General features: G+C 55.1%; 2 protein-coding genes across 5 annotated transcripts; one reads left to right on the top strand and one right to left on the bottom strand.

Moving 5' to 3' along the window:
* Positions 1-25: 25 nt before the first annotated feature.
* On the bottom strand, positions 26-16,698 carry KDELR1 (KDEL endoplasmic reticulum protein retention receptor 1). Of its 2 annotated transcripts, none has more exons than XM_032793030.2 (5): positions 16,408-16,618; positions 15,175-15,275; positions 13,119-13,277; positions 12,684-12,936; positions 26-63 (listed from the first exon to the last, which is right to left on the bottom strand). In XM_032793030.2, exons 1-5 carry the CDS (start codon positions 16,496-16,498, stop codon positions 41-43), a joined length of 627 nt encoding a protein of 208 aa, XP_032648921.1. In that variant the 5' UTR covers positions 16,499-16,618; the 3' UTR covers positions 26-40. The 2 variants fall into 2 exon arrangements, with proteins under 2 accessions (XP_032648921.1, XP_032648920.1); XM_032793029.2 differs by lacking the exon at positions 26-63 and adding an exon at positions 10,579-11,416 and having other exon boundaries at positions 16,408-16,698.
* SYNGR4 (synaptogyrin 4) lies at positions 156-8,623 on the top strand. 3 transcript variants are annotated; one of them, XM_075070752.1, is made up of 5 exons: positions 156-205; positions 3,067-3,210; positions 5,108-5,345; positions 6,335-6,471; positions 7,936-8,623. In XM_075070752.1, the coding sequence occupies exons 2-5, from the start codon at positions 3,115-3,117 to the stop codon at positions 8,209-8,211; spliced, it is 747 nt and encodes a 248-aa protein (XP_074926853.1). In that variant the 5' UTR covers positions 156-205; positions 3,067-3,114; the 3' UTR covers positions 8,212-8,623. The 3 variants fall into 3 exon arrangements, with proteins under 3 accessions (XP_074926853.1, XP_032648936.1, XP_074926854.1); XM_032793045.2 differs by lacking the exon at positions 156-205 and adding an exon at positions 316-351; XM_075070753.1 differs by lacking the exon at positions 156-205 and adding an exon at positions 688-735.
* Positions 16,699-17,259: the final 561 nt, after the last annotated feature.

Here is a 17,259-nt window from a genome sequence, read left to right as displayed (position 1 = left end):
GCTGTGGTTGCAGGGTTCAAAGGTCAAGGGTCGCATCCATTCAAAGGCCAGAGGTCACCGGGTCTGCAGGGAGCCGTCACAGAGGTCAAAGGTCACCAGGCACCACCCACTTGGCGGATCCACTGACCCCACCCAAGCCACGTGCCTCCCCCCGTCCCGCCCAAGGACCGCGACCCAGCCAGGCCCCCGGGCCTGGGTTAACAACGTGCGGAGCAGGAACAAATCCCCACGCACCGGCAGCGGCCCCCTAACCTTGGGCAAGGCGGTGTTGACATTGAGCGTCTGCGCATGCGCACCCAAACCACCTCGCTCGCTCTGTCCCCTTTTCTGCCCCGCCCGTGCCTTTCCACGGTGCGCGTGCGTGCTTTCCTGCCCGCCTCCCAGACTGCGCGTGCGCACCGGCACTCTTGCTCTGCTCCCCCCTCCCTCCCGGAAAGCCCGCGCGGCTGATTCGAAAACCCGGCGCTTGTTTCGGTTCCTACTCCTGCCCCGCCCCGGCCCGGTCCACCCCACCCCAACGGGCGTTTCCAACCGCCGCCTCAGCGGCAGAGTTCGAAGTAGGGGCGTGGCCAGGGTCTAGCCAATCAGGCGTCGAACCCTTCCTTTCTCCTTCTCTCCCCTTCCCCCTCCCACCGGGGATGCAGGGCGCTTGAAGGGAAAAGGCGGGAAAAGGGGACTGAGGAGAGACTCTGAGGGGGGATAGGGACAGGGGAGCAGGGAGCTGGGGTCCCTGAGGTGAGGGTCCCCTGGAACCTGCCATGAGCCCCCCGTACCGGGCTCCATAGAGAAGCTGCAACCGTGGTCACGCCAACCCCCTCGTGTCAGAGACGTGAGGGGGGCACAGCTGGGTTCACACCAACCTCTAGTATCAGTGAGAGCTGAGGGGGCAACAGCCAGGGTCATGCCAACCCCCAGTGTCAGACGTGAGGGGGGCACAGCCAGGGTCATGCCAACCCCCCAGTATCAGAGAGAGCTGAGGGGGCAACAGCCAGGGTCATGCCAACCCCCCTATGTCAAAGAGAGCTTAGGGGAGTATAGCTGGGGTCACGCCAACCCCCCGGTGTTGGAGAGAGCAGAAGGGGCCCAGCCGAAGTCACACCACCTATGTCAGAGAGAGCTTGGGGGGGTATAGTTGAGGTCACGCCAACCCCCCAATGTTGGAGAGAGCTTAGGGGGGCACAGCGAGGGTCATGCCAATCCCCCAGTGTGAGAAAACTGAGAGGGTACAGCCGAAGTCACCAGCACAACCCCCCTATGTCAGAGAGAGCTGAGGGGGGGTACAGCGGGAGTCATGCCAACCCCTCAATGTTAAAGCTGAGGGGGGCACAGTTGGGGACCTGCCAACCTCCCAATGTCAGAGAGAGTTGACGGGGTCACAGTCAGGGTCACGCCAACCCTCCCCCTCCCCAGAATATCAGACAGAGCTGGGTGGTGATAAGGGGCAAAGCCGGGGTCATGCCAACCCCTCTAACGTCAAAGACAGCAGGGCTGGGAATTGAAAGGGTACATAGGGCATAGCTGGGATCATGCCAGCAGTGCCACTCTCGGAGATTTGGGTTGGGATGTGATGGGTGCTGGGGTGATGGCAACCCCCTTGCATCAGAAGGTGCACCTGTTTGTGAGGGAGAGCAAGATGTGATGGGGGCACAACTGGGATCACATCAATCCTGCCTCTGCCAGAGACACTGTAACCCCACAGCAGCCAGGGATGGGTCAGAGAGCAGAGCCAGGTTACACCAACCCCACCATGATCAGGAAGAACCTAAAAGTTAGAGAGTCAGAAGCAGGGCTGGGGTCTCACCCTCCTCATAACAGCAAAGGAGATCAAGGATGGTAGCAGGCAATGCTGGGATCGTGCTAACCCTGGTGTAGTCAGGGACAGGTCAGAGGGCACAGCTGGGGTGATGCCATTGCAGTCCCAGTCAGCAATAAAACGGTCACTGAGTCAAAGGAGAGATGGGGATCACACCAACCCTGCCTTGTTTAGGTGCAGCAGGGTAGGGGGGTTCAGATGGCAAAGACAAGGCCATGCCAAGCCTGCAGCTGTCAGGAATGATGGCAATGTGAGGCTGGAGGGAAAAGCTAGGATTATTCCCGCCAGAGGGTCACGCTAATCCCATCCTCCCCGTGGTCAGGGACAGCAGGAATCTGAGGGAGTCAGCGTGGTGTCAGCCCTGCCATGTTCCTGGATACTCACCTGGGACGAGGTCCCTGGCTGGGGAGTCTCAGACAGCAGAACTGGGGTCTTGCCAACCCCCGTTCAGGCAAACTCTGGCATGGTCTCGGATAGTGGGATGGGTCAGCACAGAGCCAGGGTCCAGGGCCAGCTCCAGGCCCCAGCACGCCAAGAGCGTGCTTGGGGCGGCATGCCGTGGGGGGCGCTCTGCCAGTCGCTGGGAGGGCGGCAGGCAGCTCCAGTGGACCTCCCACAGGCGTGCCTGCGGAGGGTCCGTTGGTCCTCCGGCTCTGGTGGAGCATCCACAGGCATGTCTGCGGGAGGTCCACCGGAGTCGCGGGACCAGCGGACCTTACGTAGCCACGTCAGTGGGAGATCCACTACAGCCGCAGGACCGGCGAGCGGCAGAGCGCCCCCTGCGGCGTGCCACCATGCTTGGGGCGGCAAAATGGCTAGAGCCGGCCCTGCCAGGGTCCATGAGCCCCACCACAACCGCAGTTACTTGGCTGCCAGGGGTCAAAGGGCAGAACCAGGGTCAAATCCTTCCCCTCTGACTCACAGATAGCTGGTGGGGGCGGGGTGGGTGGGTTTAGAGGGTAAAGTAAATGTCATACTTATTCCACTAACTACTCTGGAATGCCTCCTGCCAAATCCCCTCTGGCCAGGCAGCGTTAGTCAGAAGTAGGACAGGGGAGAGCCGGGCTTACATGAATTCCATGGAGGTAAATTGGGGGCATCCCACTGAAAATAGGACAGGGGAGCACTATTAGGGTTCAGGCGTTGGCCCTTTTTCCATGTGACTGAGGGAACTAAAGATCACCTAGCAATGGGATCACTAGACACCTCATCACCACTTCTAATCTCTTGTCTGTTGCCTTGCTTCCCTCTAGCATCCTAAAGATCTCTCTTCACCCCAAGGCAGGTGAGAAGACAACAGAATGAGGAGGGTGAGCTTGAGTCCACAGGAGCTCTCAGAGAACAACGTGCTCCTGTTCCTGAGGCAACCTCGGACCATTGCTAGGATCCTAGCTGGGGTGAGAGAAACCAAGAGAAAAAGCCCACCTCCAAGACCTGGGGGTGGAGATTTAGCCTCACAACCAGCACTGGCTTAAACTTTGACAATATATGCCCTAATAATTAATTATGAACATGTATATGATAGTAGCGGTCAAAAGGCCCCAAGGAGGATTTGGTCCCATTGTGCTCGGTGCTCTCCAAACTCAGATAGAGTCCTGGAGAGATTGCAAACTGAAGTCCTCCATTCCCAGCACAGATAGATGGACACAACAGACCCCTACCTACATCCCCCTCTCATGGTGTTTTCAATTCTGTATGAAACCAGGGCATTTGAAAATATAAAACACCCCAAAGTAATAAATGTTTTCAAACCTCAGAGTTTATGTAAAAGGGGTGGTCCCACTGGACTGGCTCTCAAGTGTCCTGGGTTCTATTCCCAGCTCTGCCACTGGCCTGCTGGGTGACCCTGTCCCCCACTCTGTGCCTCAGTTTCCCCATCTGTGAAATGGAGATAATACTGACTTCCTTTGTAAAGTACTTTGATATTGATTGATGAAAAGTACTAGCAGAAGCTGCTTATCACTTTCTTTCACTGTTCATTGGCTAGCAATTGATTCCTCCAGTCACATTAATTTTTGCTTGGTGTCTGGGATGTAAGTCTTGTGACAAGTGCTCAGGTCCTACAATCATTATTACCAGTGTTCATTATATCACAGAGGTGCCTCAAGGCCTCAGAACACATTCTAAGCTTTTTGGAGTAGGGACGGCTTTAAATAGACAAGCAGGACTACAGCCCCCATTTCACAGAGTGGGACAGGTATGAGGACACACAGAGCCTAGACTTGAACTCAGATCTACTGAGTCACACTCTGTTGCCCTACCCCAAGAGCATCCTCTCATGAGAGCAAAGCTTATTCTTTTTTTGCTACAGCAGAGTGGGAGGCCAGAGTTCAGGCACCCCCAGCAATTCCTGAGCTACAAACAGAAAAGGTGTCCAAGGATTTCTCTGCCCAAGCTGATAATCTTTTATCAGAGCCCAGTGCTGTGAGGCACAGAGCAACCTCAGCATCTGTTGAAGTATATTGGAGACACGGAATCATAGAAATGCAGGTCTGGAAGGGACCTCAAGAGGTCACCTAATCCAGCCCCCTGCACTGAGGAAGGACCAAGTAAACCTAGACATCCCTGACAGGTGTTTGTCCAATCTAGATGATTATGATGGACGCATGAGTCTATAATCCGTTCTTAAAAACCTGTAATGACAGGGATTCCACAGCCTCCTTTGGAAACCAATTCCACAGCTTAACTTCCCTTAGAGTTAGAACATTTTTTCTAATATCTAACCTAAATCTCCCTTGCTGCAGATTAAGCCGATTACTTCTTTCCTACCTTCAGCAGACACGGAGAACAACTGATAACAGCCCTCTTTATAACAGCCCTTAAGGTATTTACAGGCTGTTCTCAGGTTCCCCCTCAGGCTTCTTTTCTCTACACTAAACATGCCTAGTTTTGTAACCTTTCCTCCTAGGTCAGGGATCCTAAATCTTTGATCATTTTTGTTCCTCTTTATTATTTGTATTGTGGTGGTGCCTAGGAGTCCCATTCACAGAGCAGGACCCCTCTGGTGCGAGGTGCTGTACAAACACAGGACAGACAATGCTTGCTCCAGAGAGCTTGACTGCTCACCACTTCATTTTATTGATCTTGTATATTACAGAATCACACAGTTTGGAATTGGGGACCCATTGTGGTGGGTGCTAAACAAACAGAGACAGTCCCTGCCTCAAAGATCTTACAATCTAAAAGAGGAGCTGGCAGAACAATCATATTACCCACCAGTTGCCCCAGCCCTACACAATCCCAGCAGTGTGTCTGTCTACATGTGGTTAACTCTTTCCCTTTTTGCCACTCCAGCTCTTCTCGCTGATCATATTTGCCTCCTTGGTGACCGATGGCTACCAGAACTTGACAACTTCATCCCAGCTGCGCTGCGTGCTTAATGACAATTGGGTGGCCTGCAGCTATGCCATCACAGCCGGGGTCCTGGCCTTCCTGCAATCCTCCCTCTTCCTGGTCTTCGACGCTTATGACATCATCATCATTAGCCACAAAGTCAAATCTGTCATCCTGAGTCTGGACCTGACCTTCTCCAGTAAGTGATTACTCCCCCAAATCCAAACATCCCTCTATGATGTTGGTCACCAACAGCTCAGCATAGCACAGCAGCAAGCCCCTCTTCACTCACGCACTTTCAACCTTTTCCACTTTGGCCAAAGCCAAAGGGCTACAAATCTTGGGACTGAGACATCTTGGCTGCTGTCCCACTTCCCAGCTGGACTGGATCAGACCCATTGGTCTGTCTTCATCCTCTGCCAGTACCACATCAGATCAACTGTCTATTAGGCATGGTATCCTCTCTGCAGACATTTTCGATCAGAAAAGCAGCCCGTTTAAGGCAAGTACCTCCGTCACCAGGTCTGAGCAGAGGCGCGGTATCCCAGCTCGCCTGATCAGGCTAAGGATCCATCTAGTCTGCTGCATCTGCCCTCAGTCTGCCTTCTGCACTGGACCACACCAATAGTCCGTAGCTAGTGTTTTTCATCAGTAGACCTCAAAGCGCTTTACAAAGGGAGGTAAATATCATCTGCATTTTACAGATGGGGAAACTGAGGCAATGAAGTGACTTACCCGTGGCTGAGACAGGAATTGAACTCAGTCTCCTGAATTCCACCCCAGGGGAGTCCAGTGATCCATCTAGCTTGGCATTCTGTCTCCTTTCAATGTCTCAGAGGAAGGCAAAACACCTCTTTAACACACCCACCAATTTTCCAGTGATGTTCATCAGAGATAAAAATGCCCCCCAGCCCCTCAGGCAGCTTATCCCCTGGAGCAGTAGGTGTCATTGAGTTTCCCATTCACTTGGTTGTACAATAACCACCGGAGAGCATTTTATGATATTTTTCAACAGCTTTATTCTTTGAAATGCAGCCCCATTATCTCAGTCACGTGTGGAAGTTTGCCTCAGACAAATGGGAAGGGGAACACTTTTGCATGCACCTTTGACAGCTCCATTCCCACCTCACCATAACTCCCCACCATACCTGTTTGCATTGCCCATAATCCTGCTCCATGTCTTTCCAGTCATCTGGTCGTGCGTATGGTTCGTTGGCTTCTGTTTCCTGGCTAATCAATGGAACAGGTCTGCTCACCACTACCTGCTGGGAAGCAGCTCAGCCAGCGCCAGCATTGCCTTTGCTTTCTTCTCCATCCCCTGCTGGGTAAGAAATTCTCACCTCTCTTTCTTGACTCCAGTCCTTTCCAGAGTGAATACACCCCGTTGATCCAGCAATCATAGCAGAGCCCCTGCTGCGCTGCCTTGTAAAAGGAATGTTTCACTACTGGGCGGGAAGGAAATGAGATTTCCCCTCGTAACTGAGACAGAATTGGCCCTTTCCGGGAAATAGCACTAACTTAAGAATGAAAGTTGTGTGGGACGCTACTGTGATTTCTGTCTATTTCTTTCTTCCTGCATTAGAGGGCTCCTCCTTCTCATCACTTAACATGGTTGTAGCACTTTACATTTCCAAAGCAATTAACCCTTTTAACACACACTGGAGGTAAGCTGGTATATGGGGAAACTGAGGCACAGAGCCAGCTGTGGTAAGAAGCCATGCGCACCTGGCTCCTTTGCTGGCAGCACCCATGTTTACCCCACTAGTCCACACAGGTTCTACCAATGGCTGTGACTTCCCATCCTGATGACAGGAATCCTTGGCTTGTTTCATACCAAGACACCGCCCCCTTCATATTTTGCCAGTTCACCCTTCTTCACACCTGACTTGAGCTACCAAAAAGAAAGCCTGATGCCTTTGTCTTTAAGGGGAGCAGCAGCTGCTGAGCACCTTTTTGGATCTGCCCCTTAACAGACCACCTGCAAATGGGTGACTCATACTTTCCTCAACGGGCTGCCTCCCAACTTAGTCACTCGCTGTCAGGAGAGGCCTTCTCACAAGATCTGTTACGGACCTTCCCTGTCTCTCTCACTGATATGCAGGCACCAAATTAATTGAGTGATTCAGGATTCAGCTAGTATTCCAGCTCAGGAAGTGGGGGATTCCAATGCCAGAAAGGCTGAACTGATCAAACTGAGGGGCAGATTCTTAGCTGGAGTAAATCAGTTGTTACTCCAGTGAAGTCAGAGCTATATGGATTTTCACGGCCTGGGGAACTATCTCTGGAAGTCCTTCTGAGGGTCTGTCTTCACTGCAAAGTTAATCTGAGTGTTGCCACTAACTTGAGTCTCATACACACAACAGCCCTTGAGTGTGGGGTGGTGCTCCTGGCCCAAGACAGGGCATAGGTTAAAACTCTCAGAAGCACAGCTCATCAGTTGCTAACACAACCTCTTTCCGGTGTAGAGGCAGGCTAGCTCTGCTCAAGTGCTGCTAATCCTCCCCCGACCCCCCTTTGCCCAGAAAGGACAGACAAGTTCTCCTGTAATTCACTGGGAAAGAATAGAGAGCAGCTCAGTTTACTGCAGTGCTCAGAACCGCCAGATGTGCCCCCCCCCAGGTCCTTGCACTGCACATGTGCCAACGCGGACACAGCTGGTAGTTGAGTTGTAATTTGAGTGTAGCTAACCTGAGTTAACGCTGCAGTGAGACCATTCCCTAAGAGTAAATGGAGATGCTCGGACTAAGAATGACATGCATGTGACAGGTCTCCCGATCTCTGCCTTGCAGGTGTACCTGGGCTACCGAGCCCTGAGGGGCCTGTGGGCTGAGCGCCCCATTTCCTACAAACAGTCCTTGGACGAAGGCACTGTGGCCCTGACCACACTCTCTTCTGTCACCACCACCTCCATCCCCAACAGCATGGAGTATCATAGCCCCATCGAAGGCAGAAGAGCCAGCTCCACCCCCACCGAAGGCAGGAGAGCCAGCTCCACCCCTACCGATGGCAGAAGAGCCAGCTCCACCCCCACCGAAGGCAGGAGAGCCAGCTCCACCCCCACCTAAGGCAGAAGAGCCAGCTCCACCCCCTTCCCACAGACTCCTATGGGAAACCAGCTCACTCACATTCCTGAATGACAATTAGAGATCTATTTTTTCACTCTGCAGTAAATAAAGAGAGGCTTTTGCTTTCTCAGCCAGAACCTGAGTGGCTTAATTCAAATCATAAGGCAAGAGGGAAGGAGACTTGAGACACAGAGAAGCAGTGCTGAGATGAAAGCCAACAATCACGGGTGTCAAACTCATTTGATGCAAAGGGACGAATTCCATGTAGTTATGACCCTAAATACAGAGCTCCATTCCCCCGCCACCCTGCTGATTCCAACTGGAAGTTTGCAAAGATCGAGGATAGAATGTCTAAACTAGTTACCGTTCTTTGTCACATTTGGTGACAATAAAGTGAGAAAGATATACCCAACTCCTTAGAGGTCAGTGGTATTTCTGCGCTCTTCCTTCCCCCAGCCTCCTCCTTATCTTTGTGGCTCAGCTGTTCCTCCTGCTGCATTTGGTTCCCTGCACCCGCTGCTTCTGCTAAAAGGACCAGCAGCAACAGTTACATTGACAATGTTGCAGCATTTGAATCAACATGTCAACAAGGTGCAGGAGCAAGGAGTTCATGCATCTCCAAGCTGTTGTTTCAGGCTGCCTGCAGACTCAAGTAGGCAGTGCTGCTTTGGTTTAACCCAGGGGTGAAAGTGCCTACAGGGACTTACCAGAACAGGGCTGGTGTGGGGCTGGCTCCGGCCCCCGGAAGGGGCAGGGCCTCAGGCGGAAGGGGAGGGGCAGGGGGGTCAGAGCCAGCCCTGGCCTGCCCCCTACCGGTAAGTCCCTGCAGCTGTTCCCTTTGCCCCCTCTTCCTGGGGAAAGGGCAGGGATGTTAAAGGGTGCCATGGCCATATTCTTTAGCATCCCTGCCTCTTTTGCCTCCTCTGTTGGGGGCCCTTCTGGTACAGAGCCCCCGATATGGGAGTCAAAAGGGGCAGGCACATTAAAGTGGTGCTGCAGCAGGGCTTTAATGTGGGGTGAATATGGGCTGGTACGGGTTCTTACCGGTATGCTGTACTGGCCCACTTTCACCCATGGTTTAACCTCAGTTCCCAGGGGAAGGTTTTCTTTGCAACCAGGAGGGCTGGAAACTTACTTTTTAAAAAAATGTGTAAAGCTGAGATTTTGCATCATCTGAATATAAATATAAAATATATGGAACTATACCTATCTCATAGAGCTGGAAGGGACCCTGAAAGGTCATTGAGTCCAGCCCCCTACCTTCACTAGCAGGACCCAGTACTGTTTTTTGCCCCAGATCCTTACGTGGCTCCCTCAAGGACTGATCTCACAACCCTGGGTTTAAAAGGCTGATGCTCAAACCGAGGTGGCACATGGGCTGTATATTTATCTGAGTCCCCTGGAACAAGACTGACTGAGCTGAGCAGAAGTAAGTGATTCCCAAAGAACTCAGAATTACCACTGGGGAGAAAATGGTTTCTATTGCCACAGACAACTTCCACTTTTTTACAGGAAAAAATAAATCAAAACCTGAAATCTTCAGTTCAAATCTGCTGCGGTGTCTCATGGAATTTGTAGTTTGGGTGCCATTTTGCTCCATAAGACAGGCTCCCTGGCTGGATTCCATCTCCCATGGCCTAGGACCCTGTTGCCTCTCAATGAAGGGAGGTGGTGCATCATGGGAAATGAAACTCAGTTGGGAGGAGACTGGAAATATTGAGGCACCCAAACTACAATTCCCATAAGCCACTGCAATAGCATATTGATAAGACCTGCCATAGTGGGTCAAACCAATGGTCCATCTAGCCCAGTATCTTGTCTCTGACATTGGCCAGTACCAGAGCTTCAGGGGCAATGTACAGCACGGACAATTCTGGAAAGATGCAGGCCTGTCTTCTCATCCCACATTCTGGCAGCCAGAGCTTTCAGGTCCCCTGAAACATAATGTTGCATCCCTGATCATCTTGGCTAATAGCCATTGATGGACGTATCCTCCATGAACTTATCAAATTCTTTTTTGAAACTAGTTATACCTTTGGCCATCACAACATCCCATGGTAATGAGTTCCACAGGTTAATCGGATGTTGTGTGAAAAATCAAATCAAAATATTTCGGGTTTGAGGCATTCGTTTTTGGATGAAACAATTCAAAATTACCTGTGGAAAAAACAGACCCTTTTTCTACAAAAATTCCTTTAATCAAACCCCAATTTTTCCATGAAAAAAAAATGTTCCAGTGAAAAACATTCAATGGCACACACAGCAACACCATGTTTAGGACAGGAAGCGATGGGGAGCCCTGTACCCAATCGAAACTGCCAGAATAACAGAGGGGAGACAAAGAGGTGACCACACACAGGACAGGAAAACAAAGCAGGTTTCTCTTTTATTGATTTTTTTCCAAAAAAAGGCACTAAGTTGATTTAAAAAAAAAAAAAGGATTTGTTTTCTTCTGTTTATTTAAAGTGAACAAGGAATTAACCATCAATTATGTACAAAACAAGGAGATTTACAGAGTTTAGTGTGTTGCACCCTCTTTGCCAATAAAAAAGGAATAAACAGAGAGAGAGTCAATTCCCACCTCAAAATGAAAAAAAAAGGATTTTTATCAAAAGGAACCAGAGGCTAGCTCAGTGCCTTCCCTGTGGTGTGGAATAACACCCCCACCCTAAGCCTCGAAAACAGCACCCCAAAAAAACCTGGCCTCCGTCTGAGCAGATGTTGGTGAAACCACGCTGCAGGCACCAAAGACCTCAGCGAGCCTGTCTGGCTACGCAACCGGGGAATCAGCCAAGAGGGAAGAGAGGAGCCCATTTAAAACGTCCCTGGCTGTTTATAAAAATAAGGGAAGAGGGAGAAAAAGAAGAGAAAGAGCAGGGGAAATGGGGTTGGGTGTTTTCAAAAGCCAAAAAACTACAAACTCTCAAACCCAGAGATCCGTCTCGACCAGAAAAGGCCTGTCGGCTGTTTCCTCCCAAATCCCCACGGTCTCTCACTCGAGTGGCTAACAGTTCCAGGTGACAGTAAATACAGGAGAGCTCAGCTCGACTTGTGGCTGGTTCAGTTGATCAAAAAACAAAAAAAGAGTCCGAAACGGTACGTGTCTGTCGTCTGCATGTGAACAGGCTTCCTCCTAGGGGCTGACGGAGGGCAGTGGGAGCAGGATGCCACTACGCTGGCAAACTCAGCTTCTTCCCCTTTAGAACTGTGGGAAGAAGGAGTTTAGCGTTTCTTACACCTCTGGCCTCAAGGCACTTTACACCTTCCCCCACCACTGAGAGGCAGCCCCTTCTAGGGTGGGAGCCCTAGAAGGGGCTGCCTCTCAGTGGTGGGGGAAGGTGTAAATAGCTGGTCACAAAGGACTTGCTGACCCAGAGGGGAAACGCAGCCACCTGTGGGTGAGGCACAACAGCTGCTTGTACAAGGAGCCCTTTCTCAGCACTGAGCTGCAGCCACCTCTGGGGTGGGGGCATGGCAGCTATGTAGCAGCACACAGCCACGCTAGAAAAGTATGACGAGCAAGAACAGAGACCAAATGCCAAGCCCTGAATTTTAGGCACTCAAACAAGGGCCTGATTCGCAGAGGGGCTGAACACACTCGGCTCCCATCGACCCTGGAGCACCTGGTCCCTCCGACAAAATCCAGCCTCTTCCCCAAAGTCGATTTTGATTCCTAACTTTAGGCAGCAGCATTTGACAGGGTTGGCTGGCACAGTGGGCTGGCACAGCAGAGGCGACAAAGCCATGGGATAAAATTGCCACTGTACAGGGATTTGCCAAACCGACTCCCCCAGTAAAGTCCCACAGAGCCTTTAATGACCGCACCAGGTCTGTGTTGCACAGATCCCCACTGAATTACCAGTGTTAGCCCCAGAAGCACAGGTCATTCGGCCCTAGCTCCCCACACATGCCCACCCTGGGAGGTGGGTGAACGCGGTTCAGTTTCCAGAAGTGCTAACTGGGGTATAACGAGGGGAAGCAACTTGTTTTCTCCCAGACCACAAAGCGAATCAGTGACACAGCCAAAACAGAACCCAGAAGTCCTCACTTCCAGCTGCTCCCCCCATAACCACTAGACTCCCCTCTCCTCCAAGTGGAAGGACAGAACCCAGCAGTTCTGGTTCCCAGCCCACCCTGCTCAAACCCATGAGACCCCACTGCCCTCCCAGAGCCGGGGATGGACCCAGGAGTCCTGGCTCCGAGCCCTCCCTGCTCTAACCACTAGACACCACTCCTTTCTACGAGCCAGGGATAGAACCCAGGAGTCCTGGCTCCCAGCCTCCTGCTCTTACCATGAGACCCCACTGCCCTCCCAGAGCCGGGGATGGACCCAGGAGTCCTGGCTCCGAGCCCTCCCTGCTCTAACCACTAGACACCACTCCTTTCCCAGAGCTGGGGAGAGACTAGAAGAGTCCTGCTCCCAGACCCCCAGCTCTGACCACTAGATCCCTGTCCCTAATCTCCGCACGCACCTTTTGTGATGTAGAGGTAGAAGAAGTCGCAGTAGAGGATGGTCTGCACCAGCCCGGCCACGATGGCGATCAAGTCAAAAAAGCCCTCCTGCTGGTAGCGCCAGATCCAGTTGAAGAGGTAGAGGGTGCGGTAGATGCCCAGGGCGAAGAGATAGTGGCTGGTGATGGTCTCCGCCTCACCCGTCTTGCTCACCATGAACAGCTGCGGCAGGATGGCCACCGACTCCAGGTAGATGGAGAAGGTCCAGAGGATCTTTAGGACCCACGCAGCGACGGGGAGAGAACCGGTTAGAACTCGTGCCGGAGTCCACGGGATCCCCCCGGGCCAGGCTCTAGGTGGGGAGAAGCCCTCCCTCCCTGCCCACCCCCAGAGTAACCAAGCGCTGCCCAAACAGCCTGGCGGTGCCCCCGCCGGGGGTGTGGGACCACCGTTACCTCCAGCGGGGTGAAGTCGTGATTCACCAGAAAGGCCAGCACAGCCGTGGGCACCACAAGAAACTCCACCCGGAAGGTGTCGTGGTTCCCGTCGTACGTGGCCTTGAACTTGCTGTAGATCAGCCACACCGTGGCATAGGAGCAGGCGATGTACACGACCTGGAGACAAGAGGCAGAGCTGGGTGGGAGCCACAATCCGTCCCCGCTGGTTATCCCGGGCGGTGGGGGAGCAGCCACGGAGAGGAGCCCGCAACAGGCACTGCACAAACCCAGCACAACGAGGTAGCCCCCACCCCAAGTGCAATGACAGGTGCAGACAGGGACCCTTCACCCAGCGCTGAGACGTGGCCCTTCTGGGGTGGGCGCTGGTTATATGGGGTTGCTTCGCCTGGCACTGGGACTGGGCTGGGCGTGGGGACTGCCTGTATGGGGACCCTTAGCCCGGGACTGGGACGCGGCCCCTCTGGGCTGGGGCATGGGGACAGGATATATGGGTACCCTTCGCTGACACATGGTCCCTCCGGGGTGGGCGCAGGGGCTGGTTATACGGGGACCCTTTGCCTGGTGCTCAGATACAGCCCCCCTTGGATGGGGCGTGGGGGCTGGTTATACAGGGACCCTTTGCCTGATGCTCAGATACAGCCCCCCTTGGATGGGGCGCGGGGGCTGGTTATACAGGGACCCTTGGCCTGGCGCTCAGATACAGCCCCCCATGGATAGGGCGGGGCGGTTGGTTATACAGGAACCCTTGGCCTGGTGCTCAGATACAGCCCCCCTTGGATGGGGCCCGGGGGCTGGTTATACAGGGACCCTTTGCCTGATGCTCAGATACAGCCCGCCTTGGATGGGGCGGAGGGGTTGGTTATACAGGGACCCTTTGCCTGACGGTCAGATACAGCCCCCCATGGATGGGGCACAGGGGCCGGTTATACAGGCACCCCTCACTGAGACCTAGCCCCTCTATGGTGGGGTGCCGGGGCTGGTTTTATGGGGATCCTTCACCCAACGCGGAGACAAAGAATCAAGCATCCAACTGAAACTCAGGGGAAGGCGGGAGGGAGCCAATGAGCAGGGCCGCCCAGAGGATCCAGGGGGCCTGGGGTCTTCAGCAGCGGGTCCCGGAGCAGAAGGACCCCCCGCTATGGGTCTTCAGGGCACTTCGGCAGCGGGTCCCGGGGCAGAAGGACCCCCCGCCACAGGTCTTCAGGGCACTTCGGCAGCGGGTCCCAGAGCAGAAGGACCCCCCGCCGCAGGTCTTCAGCGCACTTCAGCAGTGGGTCCCGGAGCGGACGGACCCCCCCCCCACGGGTCTTCAGCGCACTTTGGCAGCGGGTCCCAGAGCGGAAGGACCCCCCGCTGCGGGTCTTCAGCGTACTTCGGCAGCGGGTCCCGGGGCAGAAGGGCCCCCCACCACAGGTCTTCAGGGCACTTCGGCAGCGGGTCCCGGAGCGGAAGGACCCCCCCCACGGGTCTTCAGCGCACTTTGGCAGCGGGTCCTGGAGCGGAAGGACCCCCCGCTGCGGGTCTTCAGCGCACTTTGGCAGTGGGTCCCGGGGCTGAAGGACCCCTCACTGTGGGTCTTCAGGGCACTTCAGCAGCAGGTCCCAGGGCAGAAGAACCCCCCGCCGTGGGTCTTCAGGGCACTTCAGCAGCGGGTCCCAGGGCAGAAGGACCCCCCGCCGTGGGTCTTCAGGGCACTTCGGCAGCGGGTCCCGGGGCAGAAGGACCCCCCGCCGCGGGTCTTCATGGCAACTCGGGAGTGGGTCCCGGAGCGGAAGGACCCCTCCGCCACCGAAGACTCGGAGCAGAAGAAGCTCCAGGGTCCCAGGCCCCGCGAGAGTTTTCTGGGGCCCCCAGAATGAGTGAAGGACCCTGCTCCAGGGGCCCCGAAAAACTCTCGTGGGGGCCCCTGCAGGGCCTAGGACAAATTGCCCCACTTGTCTCCCCGGGCGGCCCTCCCGATGAGGGATGTGTGCAAGGGGGTCAGAGAGGGCCTAGGGGAGCAGATGACGGGAGGGGAGCTGGGGGCCCCCCAGGCACAGTGATCAGGCCTTACCTTCATGGAGGTGTTGTAGAAGGAGATAAAGTTGGTGACCAGGTCCAGGTAGCGGGTGGTGAACACGACAGCGAAGAGAATCTGGCTCTTCCCAGAGATCCCTGCCCGGGGGGAGAGAGATGAAGTGGGGGTCAGGGGGCTGCAGGTCGGGAGTGAGGGGCACGTGCAGAGCTGCGGGGGGGTGGGGGGTAGCCCAGGGCTAGGCTAGAAGGGGGGCTGCATGTCGGGAGTGAGGAGCACCAGCCATTCCAGGCCTATTCTATCCAGGGCCTTTCCCACCTGCTCTGCCCGTGGATCGCTCTGCAGCCCAGGGGAAGCTGCTGACGCCAGCCCGGGGCTGCCCCACACAGGCCAGGCCTCTGGCTTCACCCCATCACGGCCCCCTGCAGTACCTGTGTGCCTGGGGGTCTGTGCCCCACACAGACGTTCCCAACAGAGGACGGGGGCGGCGGGGGGGGGGGGCAGGAGTGTGATTTTGTGGGATCTCTGACCCCCCTTTCACCCAGCTTCCATAACCCCTCAAACTTCCCCCACAGGCAAGTGGGGAACCCCATTTCCTCCCGTCCCCCAAGTCCTCCGCCTTCCAGAACCCCGAGCCCCTCAAAACCCAGCCAAGGCTATTCCCAGCCCACCTCAAAAATACACGAGTGGGGGGGTGCACTGAACCCCGCAAATCAAAGGGCCCGTCCCCCCTTCACGAGGCGTGTCTGCTCCCCAATATGAAATTTAATTATCCCCCAAATCTCTCCCCTAATTCTCCAAATAAGTCAATTCCAAGGCGATCTCAGAGGGGGGGTCTGTTTGTGGGGTGAGGAGGCCCCCAATTTGCCTCTACACCTCCGTGCTCCCCCTATAGTTTAGGGGCTACCTTGCTCCCCCGGAGACCCCTCCACATCCCAGCTCCCCCCAATCAAGGAGACCCCCCCCGTATTTTATCGCACACACCCCTAATTCGCAGGGAGCAAACCAGAGGGGTGACCAGGCCGCCGAAGGATGGGCGCGCTGGGGAGCCCAGGCGCCCCCACAATGCCCCCCAAAAGCTAGTGACAGAGGGGTGCGCTGGGGGCCATGCACCCCAATAATTCCCCGTTGCTACACGGGAGGCGGAGAACCAGAGGCTGGGCTGAGCCAGCGAGGACCCCTCCAAAGAGAGCCCGGGGCAGTTTCCCAGGGGAGACCCGGAGGGGTAGTTTGGGGGTGCAGAGGAGGGGTAAAGGGGGGGGGCCTCCTTACCCGCACAGGACCTCGTCTTCCAGATCTTCATCAGCAGGATGATAATAGCCAGGAGGTGGGAAATGTCCCCCAGGAATCGGAAGATGTTCATGGCGGCTCGGGAGAGGGGGGCGCCGAGGGGGTTTTGGGGGGGCTGGCTGGCGAGCTGGGGGAGGGGCGCCCCTTGCTGGCTGGGAAGGGCCCGGCTGGAGTGTGTATGGGGCTGAGGAAACAAGGCCCGAGCAGGTCGAGGAAGGAGGAGCAAAGAAAATCCCCTCCCCTCCCCCGCGGGGCCGGGCTGAGAGCGAGATGACAACGTGTCCTGCCCCTCCCGGAGCCGGGGAGAGAACCCAGGAGTCCTGCCTCCCCCACCCACCTGTTCTAACCACTACCCCCCCCCTCCTGGAGCTGGGAGGAAACCACCCTGAATGACCTGAATGCCACCCCACTGCTCCCCAAATTTGCTGTCATCCAAGTTGCCCCTCCCTTTGCAACAATCCTCCCCCTACCGGCCCCATAGAGGATATCCAGAATAAATGGGTCTTTGGGAGGTCGTCCCCCTCCTCTGCTCTCAGCTCAGGAGCACCCCTCATGCCTGCCCCCCAAATGTCAACCCAACCGAACACACAGTGATGTCATCTTGACAATCACCGCTGGCCCCCATGCCCAAGGGGGGTGCTGGGCTGCAGGGAACGGGTTAGGGGCTCAGCAGGGGGTGCTGGTCTCAATGCCCCAAGGCAACGCTAGGAGGCGCTGTGCTTTTGAAATTCACAGAATCACAGACTATCAGGTTTGGAAGGGACCTCAGGAGATCATCTAGTCCAGTGGTCCCCAACGTGGTGCACGTGGGTGCCATGGCACCCTCCAGGGCAT

This window comes from Chelonoidis abingdonii, chromosome 11 (genome assembly GCF_003597395.2).
Source record: "Chelonoidis abingdonii isolate Lonesome George chromosome 11, CheloAbing_2.0, whole genome shotgun sequence".
Taxonomy (NCBI): domain Eukaryota; kingdom Metazoa; phylum Chordata; order Testudines; family Testudinidae; genus Chelonoidis; species Chelonoidis abingdonii.
Note: the sequence above shows the minus strand (reverse complement) of the source record. Positions and strands in the feature narration are given on the sequence as shown.

Excerpts from the sequence above, each read along its gene's own strand:
- SYNGR4 (XM_075070752.1), top strand. The coding sequence starts at position 3,115 with ATGAGGAGGGTGAGCTTGAGTCCACAGGAGCTCTCAGAGAACAACGTG. Across the intron at positions 5,346-6,334 it reads TCTGGACCTGACCTTCTCCA|TCATCTGGTCGTGCGTATGG; the intron begins GTAAGTGATTAC and ends ATGTCTTTCCAG. Across the intron at positions 6,472-7,935 it reads TCTTCTCCATCCCCTGCTGG|GTGTACCTGGGCTACCGAGC; the intron begins GTAAGAAATTCT and ends TCTGCCTTGCAG.
- KDELR1 (XM_032793029.2), bottom strand. The coding sequence starts at position 16,498 with ATGAACATCTTCCGATTCCTGGGGGACATTTCCCACCTCCTGGCTATT. Across the intron at positions 15,276-16,407 it reads GAAGACGAGGTCCTGTGCGG|GGATCTCTGGGAAGAGCCAG; the intron begins GTAAGGAGGCCC and ends CCCCCCGGGCAG. Across the intron at positions 13,278-15,174 it reads TCTACAACACCTCCATGAAG|GTCGTGTACATCGCCTGCTC; the intron begins GTAAGGCCTGAT and ends TCTTGTCTCCAG.